Raw genomic sequence first — 27728 nt, 5'->3', positions numbered from 1 at the left:
GGTTGGCCAGGGAATCTCCTAGCACTTTTGACTTCTCAAAACTGCTGACAGCACTATATAGAGGACGGGGAGAGCAGCATTACCATACCTGTAGTGTCAGTCATTCAAGTTGCATGACCAAGAAATCTATGTTTTAATGTCCCCGGTGCCGCGATTGAAGTGCCACAGAGACGGCCCCTTCATGTTCAGTGCTCTGGGCCCCTTTTACTGAACACTGCCAGCCCCTCCGCTCTGCTCTGAGTGACGGCTCTGCCATCGCGTCACGGGGGACATTAAAACGTTGATTTCTTGCTCATGCAACGTGCATGACCGACAACACATGTATAGTTATGCTGTTCTCCCTGTCCTGTATATAGCGCTGTAAGCAGTTTTAAGGGGTCGAGACTGCTGACAGATTCCCATTAATGACCGCTGTATTGTATTACTGGAAGCCTAGATAAGGTAGGATAGCAACACTATACACACAAATAAGCCTCTGTATGCATCTTCCTGGTCTCTGTAAATGAAAAATCAGCTAGGTTTCTCTGTCAATTGACTCCCGCTCGTTTCGCCTGCCATAAAGCGTGCACACCCTGCTGCACTGACTACACTGGAAGGACAGGAACGCAGTGTGTATCTTAAATATGGTCGCAGCCAGGGAAGGTATTACGGTACTTATAAAAAAGAAATGGCTTACAACATTTTAAAAAAAAACAACCAAACACATTATTTATCATCTATATACTTAAATCTAATAGAATTTTTTTTAAATGAATTACACTCTTGTCTACTAGTGTCTCTTATTTTGTGAGGGTTCCATAAGAGAATAGATAACATAATAAAAAGTATGCATGTATAAGCTTGTAGACATAATATCTGCATAAGTGAATGTTCTTTTAAAACTTGCAACTCTGCTTTGTGCTATTCCTCTGTTATTCTTGCTCCAAATATAGGAATACATTGACAACTGGGTGTAACCATTCCCCTTATCAATAGGTTGTGTCCCTACACAGTCTAACAATGTCCGTACTGATTTGACATTTTCAGAGTGTGTAGGGATATATCCTATTGACAAGGGGACTGTTAACACCCAGGTGTCAATTTAGTTCTATATTTCCAGGAGGAATAACAGAGGCACAAATGGCACATGGCAGAGGTCCAAGGAAAGATGCTCTAGATTTGATTCATGGTGATTGCTTGCACTTACTTAAAACATACAGTACATGTCAGGATTGATGCCAGGTCCTCTTTATTGACCCCCATTTTATTTGCAATGCTCATATCTATACTGTAAGAATATCCTATAAGGGAAGCAAAGTATATAAACAGTGAATAGAGAATTTCAGAAGAGGCAGGTCACATAAATATGTACTAATAATGCTAACATTATGTATTTATTTATTTTTTGGAAACTTTTTCTATGACACACAACAATCAGTGTATTTTTTATTAGAGCCGGTTCTCCAAAATGTGAAGAAAAGATAATAAACTGTAAATGTAAAATTGATATATATTGGTTTACTTTAACCAAGTTCTGGGCCGCGGTATGTAAGGGACTCGATAGTAACCTATGTTCCTGCCACTGGATCTTGACTGTACTACATCAAGTCTGTACATGTTCTACTTGTATCCCACACTTAACCAGCCACAGATGTTCTCTGTTTTGCTCACACTCTGCGTTTCTGTAATGTGGGGCATTATTTAAAATAAAACATTTGACAGATTTGTGTATCAGTGAAATCTAGGAGCAAAATGGAAGCAAGGGAATTGTATATAGAAGTCGCACAGGGGACTAATTTGATCCAGCTTTTGGATATTTGGAAAGTGTCAAAAAGAAAAAATATAGGGGGGATTGGGAGCATGATTTTTTTTTTTTAAAGGATTTAGTATATAAGCTGTGCTGTTTTTCTTAGATCATGTCAATTTTAAGGGGCTCTATTTAGTTCTATACGGTTAGGTTGGGTTTCTTTATATTATTGGATTAGGTGCCGTTATTGAAATTTAGGAAAGTTTGACGACCAGTCCCACAAAATTTAAAAATTCAGCACAATCTGTACCATGAGATTAAAGGCTATGTAAACCTTTGTGTGATTGGTGCAACTTCCTAAGAACATTTTATTAAAAATTATATTTACTTTTTGAGGTACAGCGGCTTTATATTCTGTATACATAGCAGCTGTATCTTTCGCTATGAACTGAATCCGTCAGTTCCACGGACCTGACGGGTTCAGTGTCAGCGTGTCTTGCGTGTCTCTGACATGCAGGATCCACCTGTAATTTATCACATCTAAGTTATAAACTTAGATGTGATAGATTACATGGGGGTTCCTCCATGTCAGAGACACGCAAGACACGTTGACACTGAACCCGTCACTCCCGCGGATCTGACTGTAGCAGCATTTAGTGAACGATACAGCTGCTCTGTATAGAGAATACAAAGTAGCTGTATCTCAAAAAGTAAAAATAATTTTTAATAAAAACTATTTATAATGTTGCACTAATCACATTGACTGACCTTTTTCTAAAAAGAAAATGAAAAAAATTCCATTCAAAAGTTTACATAGTCTTTAAGCGCAGCACAGGTCTTTTCTGGTGACATACAGGGAGATGTATAAAAACTGGTGCAAATGGAAGTGGAGTAGTGGTCTATGGCACACAATCAGATTACACCTCTCATTTGTCAGAGGCCCCTTGGAAAATAAAAGCAGCAACCTGATTGGTTGCCATGGGTAACTACTCCACTTTTCAAATGCACCGATTTTAATGCAATGGCAAAATGGGGACAGACTTTTATTAACTCTGGTCAATAGTGGTTGCGGTATCTAAGTGGTAAGACAGAGGGAGGGGACTCCCATTGCCACCCTGTCGGCACCACCTGAAGCTATTGCGGGAAGCCGATGGCAGCAGGGGGGCTAACAAAGGCCCCCATTCCTGTTATGGGCATGGGTACAGCCTAATAAATTGCCTGAGTTCATTACTGACTGACCATTATGCTTTGGTATACTGAGAATAGCAAAGCATTATAGAGACTATCAAATTATCGCATTGAGAAGTCCCCTAGTGAGACTAAAATAAAGTTAATTTAAAAAATCTAAAAAAGTGTTTAAAGTATAAAAAATAAGAACAATTTTTCCATAAAAAGTGGTTTTATTGTGTGATAGTGCTAACAAATTAAAAATGCTATACATATTTCGTATTGCCGCAATCGGAACGACCTGTATAATAAACGTAACATGTTATTTATACTGCATGATGAACAGCGTAAAAAAAAAACAGTTTACTGTTTTTTTCCATACTCCCCCAAAAGAAAATTAATTAACAACTTATATGCACCCCAAAATAGTTCAATTTAAACATACAACTTGTCTTGCTAAAAACAATCCCTCATATAGCTACGTCAATGGAAAACAAAGTTTTGACTCTTGGAATATGGCGACGTAAAAACAAAAATCCTATGGTCCTTAATGACAAAATAGGCTCGGTCCTTAAGGGGTTAATCAAGAAGGTTTCCACTCACTGTCCACAAGCAGAGATCTTGAAAATTGTATTAATAAAATTAATGATGTTTTCCAGTCGATAAAAATTGATGGGTCAGGGTCCAACTCCTGGGACCCCCCGCCGATCAGCTGTTGTGAAGGGGCCACAGCGCTCATACGAGGGCTGCTTCCCCTTCATCTCTTCTTGCTAACTGTGAATGTTCGACACGCATTTAGCGGCGATTCACAGATATTGCAGCCTTCTTCTCCCATTGAAGCGAATGGGGAAAAAAGGCTGCAATACTGTGAATCGCCACTACATCCGTGTCCAATATTCACAGTTAGCAAGAAGAGATGAAGGGGAAGCAGCGCTCGTATGAGCGCTGTGGCCCCTTCACAACAGCTGATTGGCGGGGGTCCCGAGAGTCGGACCCCAACTCATCTGCTATTGATGGCCTATTCTGAGGATAGGCCATCCATTTTTATCGGCTGGAAAACCCCTTTAAGTATATGAGATTTATTTTTATTTTTTTACACCGTGATTACACTTTATTCACATAAAACCGGAAACCGCATTTAATGGCAAGTTTCACCATGTGGTACAAGTCAGTATTTTTTGGGCTATGTTGATAAACACGTGTTTTTATTTCATCCAATTCTAAATATATTATGTCAAACACTATTATGATTAGATTGATATGGACAGATAATATAATAGATAATGATCACCTGATGTGAAATAATTGACGTCATTACATAAAGAATATTATTTTCCATGGGGATTGGGCTATTGTCACTCTTCATTTCCATTCATTTTCTTTCTTTGAATTTTCTCCTGTAACTTAGGCGTTATGTCTCTGCTGCGGCCCCTGCTCTTGGATGTGGTCCCAACTATCCAGCAGACCTCTGCTTTGGCTCTCGGGAGACTCGCCAATTATAATGATGATCTGGCAGAAGCAGTTGTTAAAGGAGACATTCTTCCACAGCTTGTGTATTCTCTGGCTGAGCAGAATGTAAGTAAATACTTTATGGACTTTTGAAAACTTTATTCCGTTGTGGCCGAAATCAAAACGTAGCCTAAAGAGTTCACAAGTGACAAATGACTCCTCCAAAGACGTCACGTTGTACTGCTCAAGGTGAGGGCATCACTGTCTCTAGAAGATTATGTAGCTGTGAATATCGCCATCACATTGTATAACTTTTTTGTGTTACACAGATATAGTGGTCAGATATACTTTCTGGCAGAAATTTTTTAACTGTGACCGTTTACCATTTTACGCCGCTTTTACCTCTTTGAAAAGGGGGCGGGGTAAATCAACTCATGGCTGGCGTGGACTTCTCTTTGTGGCGCATGGACAGACCAAGATGCGACAAACTTAAGAGGCTTGTCCTAGTAATACATTTGTTGCATCTTACTCCAGCAAGCTTCAGACTAAGACTTAATGCGCGCGACTTTGCGATCCCCATAACCATGGGTCTGTTGTCTGTATTTGTGGTTCATTTGTCCGCAAATCTCCTTCCGTGGCGCATCCGTGCATCATCGGTATCCACGATTCCGCCCCAAAAAAAAAAGGAAGGCTAGAATTGATGTCGGCAGTTTGTCCCAACCCCGTGAGTAGGTCACATGATCCACAAATATAGACAGTAACATGACATGTCCTGAGTTTTTGCGGCCCGGACTCGCGGCCCCCACATGGATCCGTGAACATCACAGTCGTGTGCATGTGGCCATATAAATGAATAGGTCCGTGTGCTATCCGCAAAATTGTGCAAAACACCCGGACAAAAAAAATACACGGTCGTGTGCATTAGGCCTTAGAATGGCGTAGAAAAAGGGCAGTCTTAGTAAACCTGGACCCAACTGTTTTGGCCAAACACCATATTTATGAAGTCTCAGTGCCACTTTTGTGCGACACATACCAATGTGTCTGAAAAAGTGGACGGGGCTTCAGAGTAACACTGAGCGCAACTCATGTATCAAAGTTTTCCAACACTTTTCTACATAGAAAAGCGTGGGGAAAAACAACACCAAGTCAGATTTGGTGTTTTTAGTAAGTGCCGCTTCATCCACAGGCATGCAACCTGTTGATTAATTTGGCGCAACAGAGACTGGTGCAATCTGGTAAATCTGCCTCAATATGTCCACTGAAAAAGCATCCTCTGTGGTTGTCACCCAGCTTTCCTGGTATCCTGAGCAACAAATCTGATGCTATACAACAACTCAGGAGTGGGAAATATATCACTGCATAACTAGCCGTTTTGCTATTGAGGAGTTAGAAAGGCGACTTCTTGAAAGGATAACCACATTGGTTGTCATGTAGCCGGCTCAGAAAGAGCTATAACTAAGAAATGGCTGAATAGAAACTATAACCATTAGACAAAATAATAGAACTTAATAAGGACAATCAGGAAAACTATATATTGTAAAGTCAAAGGATAGACTTGAGTTAATAAGTTGTATGGCACTGCCTACTATATAAATGCTTCATAATAACCCGTTCCCCAATGTAGTGGAACCATATAAATGTCGACTAGGTCACTGTTACTTAAAATCTTGGGGTTATATACCAAAAGAAAGGTAAGCAGAACTTCTAAGGAACAGATTGTAGGGTGCAAGTCACACATTACCTGGTCTAAAGTTTGCATAAAAATTCAGTAAACCGAGTAGAGTGAAGACCTGAAGATCGGCGCTCATTTGCCCCTTTCACAAGGCGCTATGTATGGTGATGAGCGATCATTACTACGATCGCTCGCCCCTATGCATTACCATCATGTCGGCAGCAGGTCATTCTTGCGGCATAAACGATATGATTAGCCAATGAACGATCGTTTGCTCGTTCATCGGCTGATCGTTGCCCTGTTTACACATGAACGCTCGTTTGCCCGATAATTGGGCCATGTAAAAGGTCTTTAACATTTCATCTAATCTACATTCAAATTACATTAATCACCTGGTAGTTAAGGCCCATTTACATTACAATCATTACAATCATTCAGATCAATGATGAACATTAAAAATATCATTCATCATTGACAGAATTGATTACAAAATTGAACGCTCTCCGATGCATAAATGAAAGTTTATTTTTCTAGCATTTCGGAGCATACAGGCGTATAAAGGTGCCCATACTCCTATACACTTCGTTCATGTCTGCGTCGGGCTTCCGTTTATGGGTTCCTTCAGACCTTTCAGTCAGGGGAACCCAAGAGCGGACACCATAGCTTTCTGTTTGCCTTATCATTGATTTCAATGGTAATGCTTCTGCTGCTTATGTTTTCCGTTTGTCTCCGTTCCGTAAGGTTTCCGTTTCTCCGGTGGAATCCATAGCGTGGTCAACTACGAAACCTTAAGGGGGTTTAACACTGGACGATTATTGGGCAGGTGAGCGTTCATAGAATGCTCGTTGCCGATAATTGCCCTATGTAAACGGGAACGAGCAAACGCTTGTTTATCTCTCTGATTGTGTAGTGTTAAAAAAGTGAAATATTATAGTTGTCGGCCGCAAATCTCCCTGTAAACAGGAAAACACGCTGCCGACATGATAATAATGGATGGGGACGAGCGATCGGAGTAACGACCGCTCATCCCCATCAATAGATCTGTGTGACCGGAGCAAACGAGCGCCCATCAACTATGCCCCGTAGATCGGCGCTCGCTGCATCGGTCGCTTATCGGCCGGTGTAAAAGGGCCTTTAGACAGATCTTTGCAAAACACTAATGTGTATGAAGGACTCCTGACTCAACATGCCCAATCTTTTGTTCCCACCAGAGATAAGCCACTACCCGGCTTATTCCCCTCTCCCCATTTAAAGGATGTGATGTTAACTATTTGCTTTTAATGAAGATCTCATTCCCCAGACCTGCCTCTCACTGGACTGTGCAAGCCACCCCTAGACCTTGCTTGTTGCCACCCCAGCCCTGCCTGGCAACCTCCCCTGGGCCTGCCTGTAGCCTGCCTTTTTCTTGGCTTCTGTGTTGGAAATACACCCATTGTATTGAAGTGCGGCTTTGAATACTTGTGTTTGCATAAATAATTCATGTGTATATTGATGAATAGACCCTAAATGACAGTCTGGTTGATAATGGAGATACTTAACCCAGAAAAGGCAGCTGGTTGTTTATTTAAAACAACTATTTCAAACATATAAAGGTCTCTCGAAAGTTTAATGCATGAAAACAGAATTGACTAAGCTAAATTGAATGAAAATACACAGATAATGTTGGAGTTTACATTCATTTGACCAGTTCTAGTGCGTGAGCTGTGTATCCTTCCCTACCAAATGTGTATGTTACCTCTAAAAAGACTGCTACACTTGCTTTTAGGTTCCCTCACAGATTACAACTAATTGCCGGGGGTCCCACCAGCGGGCACCCTATGATCAGTTTATTGCTGAAGAGCTCTTTTAACAGAAGGGATTGTTCAAGGGGGGGGGGGACCGGTCACCTGTCCTGACATGCCTGTTTTAGTAAATACTTGCATTCTGCATGAAATAACAATTCTGGAGCATCTTTTAGTAGAGCTATGTGTTCTCCGCTCCTCTGTTATTCCTCCTAGAAATGTATGAACAAATCACAACTGGGTGTGTCCCTACACAGCATGGCAATGTCCAATCAGTGATGACAGAGTGAGACTGTGCAGGGGCACGCCCCTTTGACAAGGGAAATGGTAACTCCCAGTTGTCAATTTATTCATAAATTTCTAGGAGGAATAACTGAGGAACCGCAAACCGAAGAGGTCTAAGAAACTATGTTCCAGAATTGCTATTTCATGGGAAATACATGTATTTATTAAAATAACATGTTAGGAGAGGTGACAGGTCCTCTTTAAGCGTATTCTTTATGAAGTTATGCTTTTTTTTTTCTTCCAATTCCTTAGCATTTTTTTTACGATTCTGCTTGCTGTCATTGGATGGAAACATTCCTGTTTACATCCAGAGGCTGAAAACCCCTCCAAATAAGACTCACACCGGAGTACAGCTCATGCACCTATATGGGCAGCACATTATCAGGACAGGTTTGTTTTAGTCACTGATTCTAAATAATGTTCCCATTCACTGACATATTGCATAGGTCTTAAAAAAAAAAAGAAAAAGGAGCAACTAATGCAGAAAAATATAAAAATAAATGACAGGTATGCTTTTCCCAAATGTACATACATTTGTTTCTTAAGACCTCAACTGGAATTCTGGAATTCTAAACCTTGTTTGATGCTTCCTATAATCTATTACATTATTAACTGGGCTGTCCGCGCCGCCTTGGCCTTCTCCCACATCTCCCATCTTACATCTGATAATCCATTACATACATTTCGTGCACAACTGAGGGAAGATGTTTTGGGGAGGGCGATCAGATGACCAATATGAAGCATATAGTTCGTAAAGATGCTGTATACTGTGGGAAGAAAAGAAAAAAGGAGAAACACGATCTAATCCCAAATAGTAATTTACATTGGCAAAATGGGTGAAAATAACACTAACAATATTTCTGCAATTTATTGTACAGACTCCGCCCTGTACAGACACTGAACAAACAGGGAACGCTGGGAGATCTGGACAGCAGGAGCAGAATTGTGAATGCAGCTCTGCACTGTAATACAGTCTGTAATTCAGGACCGGTACTAGATAAGTAAGGCAACGTCCAGAAGTAGCAGAAGAAATCACCTGTGGATTTCATTGCAAATCCGCAGAGATTCTATGGCGTTGTGCCGCAGACTCATCCTATACATTGTAAGGAGGAAATCTGCGGTGATGATCCACGGCTCTCCCACAAATATCATAAAACTACCATGGATTTGAAAATCCGCAGCTGACTCATATTTCCGTGCTGCATTTTTCCATTACTTGTCATCAACAGGGTTTTAAAAAACCCAATCCACATGTATTGTGCTGTATATTGCCACAGTTTTGCGATGCAGAAACAGCACCGCAAACCCGCGGCAATTCTGCCATGTCTGAACATGGCATTATGTAATGTATTTACACTTGGCCAGTGTGAAAGTTAATGGCATTGGTGCATGTTGTGACCTGATTCCATGTGCCATCTTAGATAAATATGTTTGTCGCAGCATATATGTCAGTGAAACAATCTACCTTTAACATAGACAATGGCTAAAATGATGGGACTCAATGTGGGCTGTAAGACCCTTTTACACGGACCATCGAGTGATCGTGCGCCAGATAATTGCCTTGTTTCAACAGGTCAGCAATCCGCTGACAAACAAGCATACGCTCGTTTGTTGGCACATCGGATCTTTTATGCGGGGCACAGAAGGATCGCTTGTTGGCGGCACATCTCCTTGTGTAAACGGGGGATGGGCTGGCGACAAGATGTAAAATCTATGGGGACAAACGTTCCATACATTCCAATCATTGTTCCGTTTAAATGGAGCAAATGAGCGCCGATGGAAATGCTGTTATCGTTGATCGGCGATCGTATAAAGGCCAAATCTGCTCGTGTAAGGGCTTGTCCACACGTAACTGAATTGCTGCGTATTTTCCATCCGGAATTGCGGATGGAAAATACGCAGCAAAATACAGTAGCAGCAAAGTGGGTGAGATTTAACAAATCTCATCCACGTGCTGCATGAAATTTCCACGCAGAAATTCATCTGCGGTGCGTATTTTTCGTACTGCAGCATGTCAATAATTGCTTCGTTTTTTCAGAGGAGATGTCACAACCTCCCAGCATTGAGAAAACACAGCAAAATCCGCACCATTTTCTGCAGCAATTCCGCTACGTGTGGACAAGCCCTAAAACCACATTCAGTCTATGTAGGAAATTTGGATGAGAGAAACCTAGATCCAATCGCTATAAAGATTAGAGTTTAATCACACAATGTTTTGGAACTATTTAGCTTAAAAAACAAAACAAAAGAAATCGTGTTGAGGGGCAGCACTTTCATATAATATATCATAGGATGACGTACCAGATAGCGTATCATTGTGGATTGTAAACTTGTCAGCAGAATCCGTCCAGGATTCCGATACTTTCCTGGGTATAACATAAATCTAATATGTGCTTGATGCGTGCGGTGTTGACTGCATAAACTGGGAGGACGATGGGTAAGTAGTACATTATCATATATTGTCAATTCTTCATTGGTTGAATAAGCAGGGCCCTGTTTGGTGTTATTCTGGGCATTCCTGCCTGCTAGCACTTACTCCTGAGAGGATGTTGTGTTTCATTGAAAAGGGATCACAGTTACCCTGGGGTGTTTTTTTTATCATGCTGCCTCCACGCCTAGTGCATAGCCAGTCCAGAAGCAATCAGTGCCGACCATCCCAGGGGCATAGCCACCTTAAGCACCTTCTGAAATGTGTTTTTACTTGCCTCTTTTGGGCTCAGAGCTTCGTTCTGTCTCAGGCTTGGGATGTTCTGTAGCACTCAGCAATTTAAATTTTTTTGATGTTTTATTACTTTTGTGCATCAGTCAAATTTTCTATAAATGCATACTCTATATTTTTCCCTAGTAACTTGCTATATTGTCTTTTGTTCATCGATGCATGGAGGTTTGTGCACTGATGCATGTTGTAGTGATTCCTGCCAAGAACTAGTCTCTCTATCAGGAAACTAAAAAGAGTGCTAGAGCTTTATGTCCCAAACACAGGCCTGAATTGCAGCGACATTACAGAGAGGCAGAGCATGGTGTGCATACATATTAAGGGACTTGTCACCAGGTTATTTTTTAGGGGAGTGTATTCTTATAATGCCTTAGCAAAGCTGAACTAGTGGGCACAGTTGATGCTAAGTCCTGTATGGGGGGCAAGAAGCAGTGAGGTCTCCCCCCCCCCCCCCAACACCAATAATGCAAGACCGGGCAGGAACAATGTATGGCAGGTGCCCACTGTAAGGACTGGCAGAGTAGAAGGGAATGTATGACATTTTGGAGGCTTTTATGCTCTTCAGTTTAAGGGTATGTTCACACGGGCAATTTACGGACGTAATTCGGGCGTTTTAGCCCCGAATTACGTCCGAAAATGCGTCTCAATAGCGTCGGCAAACATCTGCCCATTCATTTGAATGGGTCTTACGATGTTCTGTGCAGACGGTCATTTTTTTTTATGCCCCGCTGTCAAAAGGCGTGGCGTAAAAAAGACGGCCGCGTCAAAGAAGTACCTGTCACTACTTCAGACGTAAATGGAGCCGTTTTCCATTGACTCCATGGAAGAACAGCTCCATTTATGTCCGTAATGGACGCAGCAAAAAAGTGCCTCAACATGCCATTACGGCTGAAATTACGGAGCTGTTTTCTCCTGAAAACAGCCCCGTAATTTCAGCCGTTACGGACGCTGCCGTGTGAACATACCCTTACATTAATGTTAAAGGCCTGTCCTAATAACACTTTACATGTAGCTGTTCAACTAGGACACCCAATTTTCCTATGGCAGCTCTTCCAGTGAAGAGCTGATCGCCAGAGTTCCCACTTCTGGACCCCCGTTGATCAACTGTTATCACTGTGGTACACGGCTGGCAATATAGCATTACATGGTGCCCATCGCAGACAATGTAATGCATGTCCTCATAAGTCCTTTAGAGCGATAGCCACCCTTTGCAGCAGCTCTCCACTCAAGAGGGCGGTCACCCTCTATTTCGTCCATATGCCCCAATTGTCATAGTTTTATTTAGTTCTCCCGTGAATCTGGTAAGTAATCAGTTACCTCGTTGTTTATTAAGAGTCAGAATTTAACCATCTAATATCAGATTATAAAAATCAAACCCTTCCTCCCTGCTGTGGCTAGCCGAGGGATTAGCTTCTAAATTTCTGACAGGTTTATACGAGAAGTAGTGGACCTGGGAAAGGCTTTAAAAACAAATTATGTAATTCTTCTGCGTCGTTCTTATGCTTTTCTGTAGCTATTTGTGGCACACTTGGTCTCTATTAACCTTCAACATTCAGTACAGTGCAGAAAATACAAGGTAGCACCCTAAGCTTGCCTCCATAAATAGCTCAATTAACCCATTCACCGGTTGAGAGGCCAGCTGTGAGCACTTTTGAAGGCCTTTCGGGGTTAATTTAAAAAAATTGTCAGGATGATAAACTGCCCAGAGTACTGAAGCACAAACACATTTAATCTGTCTCTCAGTTCCAGAGTTGCTGGACTAATGCCAGCTTCAGCAAATAAACCTAAGTAAGTGGAAACTTTCTCAGTCTTGGTTCCGAGAACTAACAGTGAACTGTGCCTGGACGGTTTTCTGCTCCCTATCCCCGAATCAGATTGTAAGAGCTGGACTGAATTGATATAGCTTTATGGCAATCGTTAACCCATTCACCACCTGAATACTGACTGTATAATAAGTTTGAGTTTCTGCCGTTGTCCTCTGTTTGCATCGTAGAAGGCAGTTTTCCATTTTTAAAAAGAATGCCCAAAATTGGAAACCCTGTTTGTCTACAGTAAGTTAGAGAAAAATTTGCAGTGCATTTGTTCATATTTGCTTTGTGATGAATCCAATAGGGAAAGAAAATCTTCTGGCGTGATCCTTGGCCCTTTCTCAAAGAAGCATTTGTATACGAAGAGGGAAAAATCATTTGTGTGTTCCAAAAATTAAAAATACTAAACTTTAAGGTGATAATGGCCTTCGTTGTAGTTGTGCAGATTATTATTATTGCCGAGCTGTATACAGGACCACTGCAGGATACAGCAATCTGCATGCTTTCCTTTATTGGATGCATTTAGTCAATCTTCACAAAGGCAGAACTCATTAACTTTGTCATGGCAGCTTCCAGACGTGCAGGGCGAGTTCAATATTCCACTGGTAAACATTAATTTCCATTATCCACTATGGAACGAAAAAGACTTTTGGGAAATTAAGCTTTAAAGCTTTATTAATTAAATTTTTGCCATCTTGTAAGAATGGTACATTTCTAAAATATGCATACTTGAAAATAGTACCCATACCTGCAAAAAAAATACCCATACCCAAAAATAGTATCTATACCTGAAGAGCGCAATGACGCTTTTCGATTTGAGATATTTTCTGAGACCCAATAATTGGACTCTCGATTGTGAGACAACTCCTTATAGTCAATAGCTATTTTTTAACAGCATGTTGTTGTCAGGCCCATTCTGTACTGATTCATTTTTTTAAAATTTATCTTAATTTTTTTTATACAGAGCTCCAAATTCCATGCATAGATGTAAAGTTAAATTATAAAATGTTAGTACCTTGCAGCCACCACTAGAGGGAGCTTAGAAGATTACTGCATACTGTGTTATTATTGAGTTCAATGTATAACTGTTAGCTCTTAAGCTCCCTCTAGTGGTGACAGTAGGCAATCATAATGTTATCATTTGTATCTGTCTGTGCAGGAGATTTGGAGTTCTGTATCGGAAAAATGGAGCTTGAACCCCTGTAAAAATTTAGTAACGGGGTTGTCCAGGCATGAGGCGGTTTTTCATACTGATGACCTATCCACAGGATAGGTCATCAGAATATAATCGGTGGGAGTCCAATACCCAGACCTTACACCAATCAGCTGTTTTGGTGCCCGGAATCCATCCTCGTCTTAACCTCCTGTAATAGGATATTTCTCTTCTTCCATGAATGAGCAATAGTCTGTTTAGAGCAAGGTAAGGCAGGGAAACTGATGGTAAGTGAATGTTAACCTCATAATGTAATCCGTCGACTCAGGGATTGCATGGTAGAATAACCTTGAACCAACTGTGTATAATACCAAAACTTCTAGATCAAAGTCGGACTAGTCCGGGCATGACCACCATATGTAGAGCATATCACCGGGAGTGGCACAGTCCCTAAATCAAGAAGAGGAGTAGCTCGGTACATAGTGTGCATGAACCAGGTACCATCCCATAAGAACCGTTATAGGCCGACTCCAATGAAGTAGTAATTGAACATTCAGAAACAGTCATCGACGTATCCTACGAATTCGATAGGGCTCCTGTTCAACTAAAGATCCCCTTTCCAAGCGCGCACATACGCATGTCGTGTATGGTATTGAGATTTGTCTAGGAAAGAGTGTAGGAGTGAAATGGGTGTAAGGTAGAAGTGGTACAAACTCATTCATAGAAGTTGAAGACTCCCTCACCGCATATAGGTGGCGGATCAATGTTTCAGTTGAAGATGGGGAAAGATCTCTGAGGATGGAATAATATAAGAAGTATGTAAGGCAGGAAAGGTTACAATTCCTGAGTCTTTCAGAAGATGATGTAGCGTAAGAAATCCATTGGAGAGTGACCCCCGAAAAAAGGGTTTATGTAAATAAAGCTTAATCGTTCTGTAATGAGAAGTTGTACAACTTTCAAATATACTTTGTTTTTCCATTCCTCGCCAATTTTAACATTTCTCTGCTTGCTGTCCGATAATTATAACATTTGTTTTTTACATTTAGAGACTGAAAAGTACAGAGCTAGTACTTCTCACAGCTGAGAGGTCGATTCAGCTTTATCCAGTCTAGACAAACCTATGTTATCTTAACAGTCTGAAGTACAGTCTAATTTTACATTTCACCTACTTTGGTATATTGTAGCAAACTAACAGCACAGAAGAGAGATTTGTGCTACTGCTAACCATGTGCTTACAGATAATTGCCTAGACTTAGGCCCCATGCACACGAACGTGCTTTTACAGCCGCAATTCCCCCGAAAATCCACGGGAGAATTGCGGCCCCATTTATTTATATGGGCCCATGCACACGACTGTGGTTTCCACGGTCCGGGCATGGCCTAGGAGCCTGGACCGCAGAAAGAACGGACATGTCTTATTACGGCCGTGTTCTGCGGTCCAGGCTCGTAGAAAATAATGGACGCGGTGACACTCCGCGGCCGGCCGACCCGAAAATCACGGCCGTGCACATGGCTACGGTCGTGTGCATGAGGCCTTAATATAATTGTATCCACCTCTCTGCTCAGGGCAGGACTTGGTATGTACAAGTTTTCCGCATCTGGATAGAAGAATGTTTCCCTGCACTGGAGCAAACAAAGATATTGAAAATAGCAAGAAATTTATTAAAAAGCGGTATAACTTTTCAAAATACAATGATTACGCTCGATTTTCTAGACTCTATTTTCATAAAACTGGATTTTCAGACAGTATAAAAAATTTGCCTAACAGTAGGAAATACGATAAAATAACCATTACTCCCCTATTAAATCCCCTGCCGTTCCGGTGCGGACACTGCGGTGGTCCCTGCCGGTCTTTGTTTACTTTGCTGCCATGATGACGTGCTATGCACGCTACAGCCAATCACAGGCCTTCACGGTGATACTTACATGTACGGCAGGTGACCGCTGAGGCCAGTGATTGGCTGCAGCATTCACATGGATGCATGACACATCATCACTGCAGGACAAGTAAATAAAGACTGGCAGAGGCCACCAGACTGGCACCACTGGAGCTTCGGGGGGTGAGTATGGGCTCCTTTCTTCTTTTTTGTATCCCGTTTCCTACAGTCAGTTTAACTTTAGACTCTCAGAAAACCCCTTTGATATATTACCTTGTTTCCCCCCTAGAGAGCTGTTCTAGACCTGTACTGTAAATACTGTATTTGCCATGTAGGTAACAAGTTCCTATAATACGATGAACCACCAGCCACTGATAGTGCACTATTATCTGGAGCGAGTTCGCTGAGCTGCTTATATTGATTGACTGCCAAAAAAGCTGACTGCAAATTCTGCGGTTGCTAATTGTGGTAAGGTAGTTGGACAAGCTAAAGATTTCTAGTAGCTGCCATCAGTTCTGACTCACAGCTTCTTATTGCATCTGGGCATAATTGTATAGTAAAAGATCCCGGCTCACAAGTAAATCATGTACTAATGGCAGCCCGAGTACATGGAGGTGCAGAAAACTGCGTTGTGTGTACGATACTTGGGAAATTTGTATCTTTTGTCTCCGGAGGTTAATGAAAGACTCTCAGAGAGACAAATTACAAACATTTCCTGGAGGGATTACATTGCGTGAATAAAGAAGTCAAGACTAATTACTTCTAAGTTACTAAATTATAACCTTGACATAATGCTCCCCTTTATTTCCCTATAAGCTGCATGTTTATGTCTTCTGCTTATAAGGGTGGGATGCCTCTTTAATACATAGATGCCATTAATAGCTATATGTAATTCTGGTATATAGAGCAGTTTTATATAATCATATTAGAGAGTCGTGTCGTTTGTAGCAGTCGTGCCCTGAGCAAATGCTCTGCCCGGGCCTATAATATAACCAGCCACCATGTGTAATAATGTTATACCGTATGGGATCCATAAACACTATGAAAATGACGTTTTCATGAATATCCTTATGTGAACATAGCATCGTCTTGCAAATCGATATTATTTTTCTTCCAATAAAATCTTGATTCTTTGTACACATTTTTGTGTTTTTCTTTTGTATACCCTGGTTGTATCTACAACGTAAGCACCTCCTATAGCAGAACCGTAATGATCACAGTGGGTGTAACTGGGCCTGAGAGTCTCTCTCAAAAAGAGGTGACCTTGAAGACAAACCTGTAGGTTTCTGTCCACACGCATGGCTGCCCCTAGCCCGCATTGGTGGTTTAGTATGTCATACAGGCAGATGATGTCTACCCACTGCCTGTCACCCACCTGTGCCGAGCATAGCTAAACCTGTCCCTTCCCTCTCCTGGCCGTGTCCTCTCGCGAGACCTATGGCAAGAAATTACTATCCAGGACAACCATCTACTGAGAGGATCGGACACAACCAAGAAGGAGCCAGATAAATTACAGCGGGATCTGTCTGAATTAATTTGGGGGTTGAGTCTGGGGTTTGTATAATGTACTTCTGTTACCATGCATTACCATTACAACTTCAAGAAATATTAATGTGAGACGGCATAAGGGTGAGGCAGAAAGAAGCATAATAAGTGTGGCATTAGAGGAGGAGGGGCAGCATTAAAACATCCTTTGGCGCCAGTAGGACTTTAGTTACGCCAATTCCCTATAGTTACGCCACTTCTGGGATCTGCTACACCCATTGCTGACTATTTTAGAATGCCGATCTATCTTTTTATAGAAAAGAGTCAAAAGAAGGGTAAATGTTATATTTTAAGACTTCTCTATTATTCCTATATAATAAAACACTCATGATATTCATATATTTAGTGAGCGCTTACACCATCGGGCGATGAGGGTGTATCACATCTTCTATAGCAGAAGTCTTGTAGAGTAATGGTTGCTTTACATACCACTACCCAGTATTCATACACTCCGCTGACCACTGAAGGTGGGACCCCCTCTAGTAATGAACTGAGTTCCGGCATCAGGAGATGCCACAAATAGTCAAAACTGTGGGGGTCATGGACAGAATATGTATAAAAGGGAGATTGGGAATAATGAATTGTGGTTTTCTAGTCCTCTAAAATATATGTATACGGTGCAGACCTACGGTTGACTTAGAAAAGTTCTATTGTTGAACTACTTACTTAACCTCCTGGTTTCCAAATTAGAAGGTCCCTATCAATTCTATCCATCCATCAACACAAATGCAGGCATTAAAATGGACGAAACGGCTGAGCTGACGGGATCGCTGGCTCGGTAATTAAAATTGGAGGCAGAAAATATTGAATATGTGAACTCAGACAGTTAACATATCTGCATTGTAACAAGATCAGCCTTGTTTTATTCCTTGCTCCAAGTGTTTTGGATGCTGAGACAAAGAAGCAATTCAAATGAAACATGAACTTGTATAATCATTTGGTAGAAGCGGAGAGCGCAGCAGGGGAAAAAAAAATCACAGAACGTTCTCAAGACTAAAAATCAGTGGACAAATAGTGTTCCTAGCAGGGACAACGTGTGTGCTTAGATGCTGGAATATTTCCTTTAGTATCTGACTAATAGCATTTTGTAGTGCTGCATGAAGAATCATTACGTTACATGTGGGAGCCGGACGCCATAATTACCCCGCTCAGGCCTGCAACATTAGTAAAGTAGAATACTCTCCGCACTCAAAGCTCCTCACGAGCAGCTTGTGGTTTTATCCTGTTTGGTCAGGTTAACCAGCCATTATACAATATGTACAGATATATTAAATGGGAACATTTGATCGGATTGGATTTTTTTCCTGCGGTATAAAAAAATAAAACCAGGTAAGCAGATGAAGCCAAGTGATATTTATAATAATGTTAGCTGGCATTATTATGGCATTATTGCAATGATTAATAGGCAGAAACATAAAGATTTGCCATTTATACAAATAATCTGAAATGTATTCCATATCAGAATGCCACATAATAGTAAAGATATAATGGGGGTGTAATGCTGGGGGTAGGGAAACAGACAAGTGAGCCCTAATCTACCCGCCACTCAGTCCCTGCCTACTTGCAATGACCCACCCTAGGCGACGGGGTACAACTGAGCGACGGTCCCTACGCTCAATAAGTGCACGACAGACAGACAAACAGACAAGGGTACACAGAAGCAAGGGAAAAGGGGCAGTTGCCCACGGCAACACCGTGAGCAACAAGAGTGGTGAACGAGCCGAGTCAAACCAGGAGTGTACGAGGTACCAAACGCAGAGCAGGAGAATAGTCAGTAAGCCAGGGTCAGTATGAAGCAGGGTCAAATAGTTCAAGAAGCTGCAGCAGGGCCAGGAAACCAAACGAGAAGAATCACAAGCAAGGAGGAACAGGAAAGGCAGGTATAAATAGACAGAGGGCGGGAGCTAGCTCCGTCTGGCCAGGCTGTGATAGGCTCTCCCACTCCTAAGCCTGCCATCCTGAGTGGTGGAAGATGGAGTCAGTCTCACAGACATAGAAGCAGGTGCAGACTGATTACCTATGGGCGTTGACACAGAAGCTGTGCCTGGCAGATCCTTTACAGGGGGAATTAATTTTTTATTCTACACTAGTTTTCTGGAATAGAAAAGTCACAACTTGTAAAAAAAAATAATTCAACTTTTTAGGCATTTTCAGCACTTACAGCACTTTACTAAAAAAGTGGGTGGCATGACCTTCCGGGGCCAGACAAATTGACTATAATTTATGCCAAAAAATCAGAGCTGGAATAAATTAAAAAATTTTTTGGTGAAAGGATGGTCAAATATGCGCTAATTTCTTAAAAGGCTTGCGGCATTTTACACCAGAGTTTTTTTTTTTAGATCAGGACTGGCGTCTGAAATGCCAGTGTTAATAAATTCCCCCATTGTGTCTACAAATGAAGGAATTTTCCAATGGGAAATCTTCCTGATAATAACAAATATTAGAAATGTTTTGCTGAATAGTGTGTAGCTGTGACAACCCGTGAATAATATTAAGCATGGATGCAAAGATAATCTGTGGTTGTATCAACCGAATTATTGCCTGTTTTGTGGATGTCTTTATTGAAAATTGTAAACTTAAATAGGCTCTGTCACCAGATTTTGCAACCCCTATCTGCTATTGCAGCAGATCGGCGCTGCAATGTAGATTACAGTAACGTTTTTATTTTTAAAAAACGAGAATTTTTGGCCAAGTTATGACCATTTTTGTATTTATGCAAATGAGGCTTGCAAAAGTACAACTGGGCGTGTTTAAAGTACAAGTCCAACTGGGCGTGTATTATGTGCGTACATCGGGGCGTTTTTACTACTTTTACTAGCTGGGCGTTCTGACGAGAAGTATCATCCACTTCTCTTCAGAACGCCCAGCTTCTGGCAGTGCAGACACAGCGTTTTCTCGAGAGATCACGCTGTGTCGTCACTCACTTCCTGCCCCAGGTCCTGCATCGTGTCGGACGAGCGAGGACACATCGGCACCAGAGGCTACAGTTGATTCTGCAGCAGCATCAGCGTTTGCAGGTAAGTCGATGTAGCTACTTACCTGCAAACGCCGATGCTGCTGCAGAATCAACTGTAGCCTCTGGTGCCGACACGATGCAGGACCTGTGAGTGACGTCACAGCGTGATCTCTCGAGAACACGCTGTGTCTGCACTGCCAGAAGCTGGGCGTTCTGAAGAGAAGTGGATGATACTTCTCGTCAGAACGCCCAGCTAGTAAAAGAAGTAAACACGCCCCGATGTACGCACATAATACACGCCCACTTGGACTTTTACTTTAAAACACGCCTACTTGGACTTTTGCAAGCCTCATTTACATAAATACAAAAATGGTCATAACTTGGCCAAAAATGCTCGTTTTTTAAAAATAAAAATTTTACTGTAATCTACATTGCAGCGCCTATCTGCTGCAATAGCAGATAGGGGTTGCAAAATCTGGTGACAGAGCCTCTTTAAGAACAAGAAAAGGGTCCATGGTGGTCCGTTTAGGAAGGTGCAACCAAGTGAGCCCAAAGCAATTTTTCATGCTGGGTGCAATTTGAGTTTTTCGAAGTTGTCATATTTTCCCTCATCTCTTCTTTGATGACATTCCAAGATCTCACATTTTAAAAGCGGTGGGGACTGTTTAGGACTCATCTCTTAGCCAGAGTTGAGAGCCGCTGCAAAGATCATCTCTAGCTATGGAGGTCCCGGCACATCCATGAATTACAAAGACAGATCATTGATATGAGAACAGAGTAATGCTTCGTTCCCCCTGTGGTGGCGCTGCAGGGAAAATTAAACACTTTGTGGCGGGTCGATGTTGGTTCCCTGTGATTAGTTTATCCTCACGGGTCACCTCTAACTAAATGGGAATATCTAAAGTGTGAAAATGGTACCCTTACCAAATCTGGGAGCAAGGGGATTATGTGTATGTTCTTGGTGGAGACTCGAGCACGCACAATTGCTCTCCATTAAAGTGAATAAGCGTTACATAAACCTTCAAGTGAGAACATTTGGAGGATTCCATAGGTTCCATTCACTTCAGTAACTGCAAATGAATTCGCTGTTAAAAACACTAATCGAAACACAGAAAAAAATAACAGCAACAAATCTGGATAAGGGTATGTTCACATGTACAATAAAAAAAATAGCTGAAAATTACAGAACTGCTTTCAAGGAAAAACGGCCTCTGATTTCCAGGCGTGTCTAAGGCTGAAAATGAATTCGTTTTTTTTTGTGGCGTTATTTTTTTTATTTTAGGCGTTTTTCATAGTGTCAATGGAAAATCCGCTCCAAAAACACATCAAGAAGTGACATGCTCCTTTTTTTACGTGACATCTTTTTCCGTGCCTTTTTTTAATTCAGCAGCATAAAAATACGCCTCGTCTGCACTAAACGCCGTATTTCCCATCAAATTCAATGGGAAGCTGTTTGTAGGCGTTTCGCTACTAATTTTAAGGCGTACTTCGAGGCGTTTACGCTCCGAAATACACCTGAAAACACTGCGTGTGAACATATTCCTAACAGGTTAAAAAATGTTTTTTGAAAATTTTAGTGCAAGAATCGGTTTGATTTTTCTTGTATATAAACAAAAAAACAAAGGGTGCCCAAATGAACACAAGAACGATGCTCGCTGAAAGCAGTTTGTACCTTTTTCATTTTATAACTTTAATATTTATTTTCCTTCCAACAGCGCTTCTATAAGAAAGCTGCAGCATTTGTGCTCCGAGCAGTTGCCAAACATTCCCCTCAGTTAGCTCAATCAGTGGTGGATTGTGGAGCCGTGGATGCGCTGGTTGTTTGCCTTGAAGACTTTGACCCCGGGGTAAAGGAAGCGGCTGCCTGGGCTCTTGGATACGTTGCCCGACATAACGCAGGTATGCATTCAGCAGGGATATTACATGTGTAATAAAGATTGAGTTCCTTGTAAACAGTTTCTATAGTTACTCAATGATTCACAACAGACCGGGCTGATGGTATTTGCACAGCCGGACCTGTATGCATGTTTTTTATCAGATGTTAAAGCGGTGAAGATGGATTTAAATACAGATTAGCAAAGTGAAATATAGAGGATGACATAATAATGTCTAGCATATCCGCTATGCTTGGCATAGACCAGAAATAACTAGACTGGTTACATATCAACATACAGTACTTCAATATAAAATGTTCACTAATAAGCAAAGCGCAAGCAGCATAGCCCACTGCCCACGAGGTCGTCTTCTCACTGCTTGTCACCACGTGTGTCTCTTCTGATTCTTATGTAATACCAGGTTATTAGCATGCCTATGTGTATCTATTCTATATTAAAGGAGTTATTTGGGGACCAAAGATTGGCAGTGTATTCATTCCAGTATGTGAGTACTCGCTAATATACATTTCGGTCCCCCGTCGTGCCGATTTATTTGATTTTTATAGTGCTGCCAGGGGACCGGTAATCTAGTAACACAGCCTTATTTGATGACAATACGACTCTGTCACGTGACCCCCTCAGACTGTAAACCCATCTATACATGTTAAAGGGGTTATGTGGAAACCAAAAATTATTAGCAGTGTACTCATTCCAGTATGTCTTCTTTGATGACGATACGACTCTTCATCATGTGACCGACCCCGCTGTACTACATTGATTACATAGAGTACAGCGGGGTCGATCACGTGATGAATAGTCGTATCGTCATTAAATAAGTCTGTGCAACTAGACTTACGGTTCACCGGCAGCGCTATAAAAATCGAGTGTATCACATACTGCAGTGACTACACAATAATTTTTGGTCGCCACATAACTCCTTTAACATGTATACATGGGTTTACTCTCTTTGTCATAGTTTTTTCTTTTTTAAACCAAGTATAACAATTTTCTTAATGTTGTTTGAGCAGCTTAGTTGAAGTAGTCTTGCTTACCCTTGTGTACTCCATATATTTCTAGCTTTGCTAGGTAATCACCTTGTGTGTCTAACTTTCTTTTGTTGTCACATCTACGCAATTTGCCATGTAAACTAGTGTGTTTCCTCCATTGTGTCCTCCTTGCTTGCTTTAAGAAAAACCTAGCTGTCACGAAGGGTCTGTGGACCCACTGGGCCGTACCGCCTTGGCGGTATTGTAGCTGGCCAACAGGGCGCAGGACAATGTCTATAGTTCGTATAGGTACCTGTGGCAGCTGGGACAGCAGTAAGGCAGGCTCGGCTGGGACTAGGCAGCAGGTAGACATCAGGCGAGGCAAAGCAGGTCAGATGTGGGATGCAGCATGACACAACTTTGGCACAGCACAGTGCTCGACCAGGATGGTATGGAATGCAAGGAACAGGAACTGGAACCAGGAACAGGAAACAGTAGCAGGGGACTGGACCCCTCTTATAGTCCAGGGTACTCACGGGTTCAAAGTTAATCAAAGGTCCTTTAAGAGCGGGCACGAGCATGCGCGCCCACCCTATGGGATCCGGCTGAGGTGAGTGGACGCGAGCGCTGGCGTCTCCTGAGGAGGTTGCCGACTCGTGACTGCGGCTGTCAGGAGGAGGTTGGACTGACGGCCCGCAGCCACGGACATTCCACTAGCACAGATGACAATTGAAGGGAGAATGATGAAAAAGTTGTCCTCCTGTTTTTACATTCATTTCCACATTCCAGACATCTACAGGGGCTATGCATGTTCCCTCCATGTGTGCCTGGTTTTCCTCCAGGTACTCCGGTTTTCTCCCGTATATACTGATAGTTTTATTTTGATTCCTATGAAATTGAAAAATGGTAAAATTAAATTGTGAGCCCCAATGGTGACTGTATCGTCTCTGTATTTCACTGCGGAATATGTTGGCATTATATTGCAATAGGAAATAAATAAATTCTGAATACCACAGGGCAGCACTCTGAACGACAATGCCATAAGAGTAAACCATAAATTGCCAAGAATTGGCAGACTGATCTTCCTCGATTTGTGACCTGGACTAGGTTTATATTGATGGGATCTCATCTGTCGTTTGGCAAGTACTGGCAATGATGATGCCCGACAATAACTGAAAAAATCCAACATGGCAGATCTGCCTTTGGTCTGTGTCAGTCACGCTCATATGTGTCACAAAAAGGCGCTGACAATCAGAAGAAAGTCAATCCTTTCGTCTGTACAAAATCGCTAGTGTTTGTCCAGGTTAAGTCACTGACTATTGTGGGCTGCATAGTTTAGAAACTAATTTCTTGATTTAGTATAAAATGATTCGCACGGCACTGTTTTCGTTTTTGAAGTATTTTTGTTCTTTACAACATCTCAATGTTCGCAGACACAGAAGATTACAATGGGAGGTATTGTTGCAGGAAGCAGAGATGTTCAGTTTCTATCTAATGGAAGACTACAGTTTAAATACTGCAAGCTGTAAATCCATTGGGCTAGCAGAGTTGATGGACTGCAGAAGTGGTTTTCTTGGGTAGAGGGTTTACTTGGATATGAACTTTACAAGAAACAGAGGGATTACACTTAATCTCGTTTGTGCAGTTGCAGGGAAAAAAACCCTGTTGCTCTATACAGTCGGCCGTGGGTATTTATGGTAATCTGTGGCTTTTCAGAATTGCTCTGCCACAGTTCAAAGGTCACAGAATGTGATTATATCCTTGTGTGATACAGCATTCTGAAACTCTCCAGAGGTTCTACACCTGTGCGAGCCGACCGTACCCACTAAAGAAGCTGGCGGAATGCCAGCAAACACGGCAGAGGCAGAAGTACTTGTTAATATGACCAACGTAAGGGGAAATTATTTCACTCTATGGAAAAAAAGAATAAAACCACACAAAGGCTTTGGTTCACCAAAAATAAATTAAAAGGATACATTCGCTCATTTCCAAGTCTGCTTGCTATATTCATAAATATGGGTTTATAGGACGAAGTCTGGACCTTTCGAAAAAAAGGCAAAGTATGTATAGCATCTATCTGTGTGTGCGTGTGTGTGTGTAATATCGGGTCAGATAAACACACAAAATTAGATTTTAATATTTTTTATATGTGGTTGAAATAAACCTGTTGATCAAGGCTCTCTGGAGCCTTCTCCCGGGTTTCCGTCACTTGGGTTGACAAGATTAGCACAACATGCTGCACTATTCTTGCTGTCAATAGGACAGAAACCACAACGGATCTGTCACAGCGTTATGGCTTTTATTATAAACGAATCCACAACGCCTGTGTGAATAGAGCCTAGTGTACATATTATAGGCACTCCGTGTGCTGCTGTATGGTGCTACATGTGGCACCATATGTCAGATATATTTTGCCACAGAGCCACAGTTTTCTTTTTTTCCTGTTTTATACCTCCTTATGAAATCTGAGGCATATGGAGGTATGGTAAGGCCCATAGAAGTCTATGGCTGCCCTATTATGGTTCAACTAATGGGTAAATTAAGGACTATAGTTTTATAAAGTATAGTTTGTAATTGGATTGAGAATTGGCTCAAGGTCCGTATCCAGAGAGTTGTAGTCAATGATTCCTACTCTGAATGGTCCCCGGTTATAAGTGGTGACCCCAGGGTTCAGTGCTGGGACCACTATTATTCAACTTATTTATTAATGATATAGAGGATGGGATTAATAGCACTATTTCTATTTTTGCAGATGACACCAAGCTATGTAGTAATGTTCAGTCTATGGAAGATGTTCGTAAATTACAAGCTGATTTGAACACACTAGGAGTTTGGGCGTCCACTTGGCAAATGAAGTTTAATGTAGATAAATGTAAAGTTATGCATCTGGGTACCAACAACCTGCATGCATCATATGTCCTAGGGGGTGCTACACTGGGGGAGTCACTTGTTGAGAAGGATCTGGGTGTACTTGTAGATCATAAATTAAATAACCGCATGCAGTGTCAATCAGCTGCTTCAAAGGCCAGCAAGATATTGTCGTGTATTAACAGAGGCATGGACTCGCAGGACAGGGATGTAATATTACCACTTTACACAGCATTAGTGAGGCCTCATCTAGAATATGCAGTTCAGTTCTGGGCTCCAGTTCATAGAAAGGATGCCCTGGAGTTGGAAAAAATACAAAGAAGAGCAACGAAGCTAATAAGGGGCATGGAGAATCTAAGTTATGAGGAAAGATTAAAAGAATTAAACCTATTTAGCCTTGAAAAGAGACGACTAACGGGGGACATGATTACCTTATATAAATATATGAATGGCACATACAAAAAATATGGTGAAATCCTGTTCCATGTAAAACCCCCTCAAAAAACAAGGGGGCACTCCCTCCATCTGGAGAAAAAAGATCCAATCTGCAGAGGCGACAAGCCTTCTTTACTGTGAGAACTGTGAATCTATGGAATAGTCACAGCAGGAGCTGGTCACAGCAGGGACAGTAGATGGCTTTAAAAAAGGCTTAGATTTTTTTGGGTTGAACTTGATGGACATGTGTCTTTTTTCAACTGTACGAATTATGTAACTATGTTACTCAATGGTCGTATGGATGCATACATAATATGGCCATATGTATGAGGACTTGGACTGTATATACACCAGCAATTTTGCCCCTGTTCCACCTCCTTTATAATTCATGATGATTTTATTTATTATTTTTAAGGGGGGGAGGGGGCTACAACTGCTGACAAGCCGCTAGAAAGATTGAATTACATTAATCCAAGGTCAGAGAATGCGGGCAGTACTAAAACCACTTACTGCGAGATTGTTACTAATTCTTGTAAAAATGCATATTGATGGAATACTACTTTTAAAGGGTAACTAAACCTTTCAAAAAACTTTTGACATGTCATAGTGTCAGAAGTTTTGATTAGTGGGGGTCTGAGCACCTAAATCCCCCACCGCTTGCGGTGCAGCTTTGTTTCTGATTGGCTTTCTTCAGAAAGCCAAGTGAGCGGTGTAAAGACTTGTAGACTTTCTATTGAAAGTACACCACTCCGAGGAAAGCCGCGGCACAGTCCCCGAGCGCTTCTACCTCTTTGTTTTAGCGATCTGTGGGGGCCTCAGCGCTTGGACCTCTACTGATCAAAACTTCTCACATGTCTCTATTACATGTCAAAAGTTTTTAAAAGGTTTAGTTACACTTTAATGGTGTAGTCCCATCAGGACATCCCTGTCCATATTCCCTAATGGGGTTTATGGACGTCATAAGAGTGGAGAGCCGCTAACAAGCAGTGTTTGCCATGTTGTCCCTGCAATAGACGCTGCAGAGGAAATGTATAGCCAGCTCAATCTTTCGTTAGCAAAATCGGCTGTTTGCCGGGGGTCTCACGAGCACTATCCTCTCATATTGAAGTGTCTGATGAGACAACCTCCTTCTTTCTATGAACTTAAAGCTCCCATGTTTAGGTACAGATGTGAAGTGAATTTGCCATTTAGGAGCCAGATAACCATTTCCTTTATTTTAGACAAGAACTTTATTTTCTGGATCATAGTAAACAAATGGACAACCCCAATGGAGTGGTGTTCTTTAGTCTGAGATCAGTTACCTGAAATAAAGTTATGAAACTTCCAGGTGGACTATTTGAAAGCTTTGATGGTGAAGAGGCTTTGTGCACATTACATCACCGTTGGTTCCATCCATCAGATAAAGTTCATTCACTGCCTGCAAGACCCCA

The 27728-nt window shown here is 41.6% G+C and overlaps 1 protein-coding gene across 2 annotated transcripts in view; it reads left to right on the top strand.

Annotated features, from left to right (window-relative positions):
- Positions 1 to 27728, top strand: part of SPAG6 (sperm associated antigen 6) — a 116803-nt gene that overhangs the window by 30279 nt on the left and 58796 nt on the right. For both annotated transcript variants that reach the window (XM_075827564.1, XM_075827565.1), the window contains 2 exons: positions 4302 to 4468; positions 21851 to 22034. In XM_075827564.1, coding sequence (XP_075683679.1) covers positions 4302 to 4468; positions 21851 to 22034 — 351 coding nt within the window. The remainder of the gene's footprint in view (positions 1 to 4301; positions 4469 to 21850; positions 22035 to 27728) is intronic.

The sequence above is a fragment of the Rhinoderma darwinii genome, chromosome 5 (assembly GCF_050947455.1).
Source record: "Rhinoderma darwinii isolate aRhiDar2 chromosome 5, aRhiDar2.hap1, whole genome shotgun sequence".
NCBI lineage: Eukaryota > Metazoa > Chordata > Amphibia > Anura > Rhinodermatidae > Rhinoderma > Rhinoderma darwinii.
This window is presented reverse-complemented; position numbering and strand designations above follow the sequence as displayed.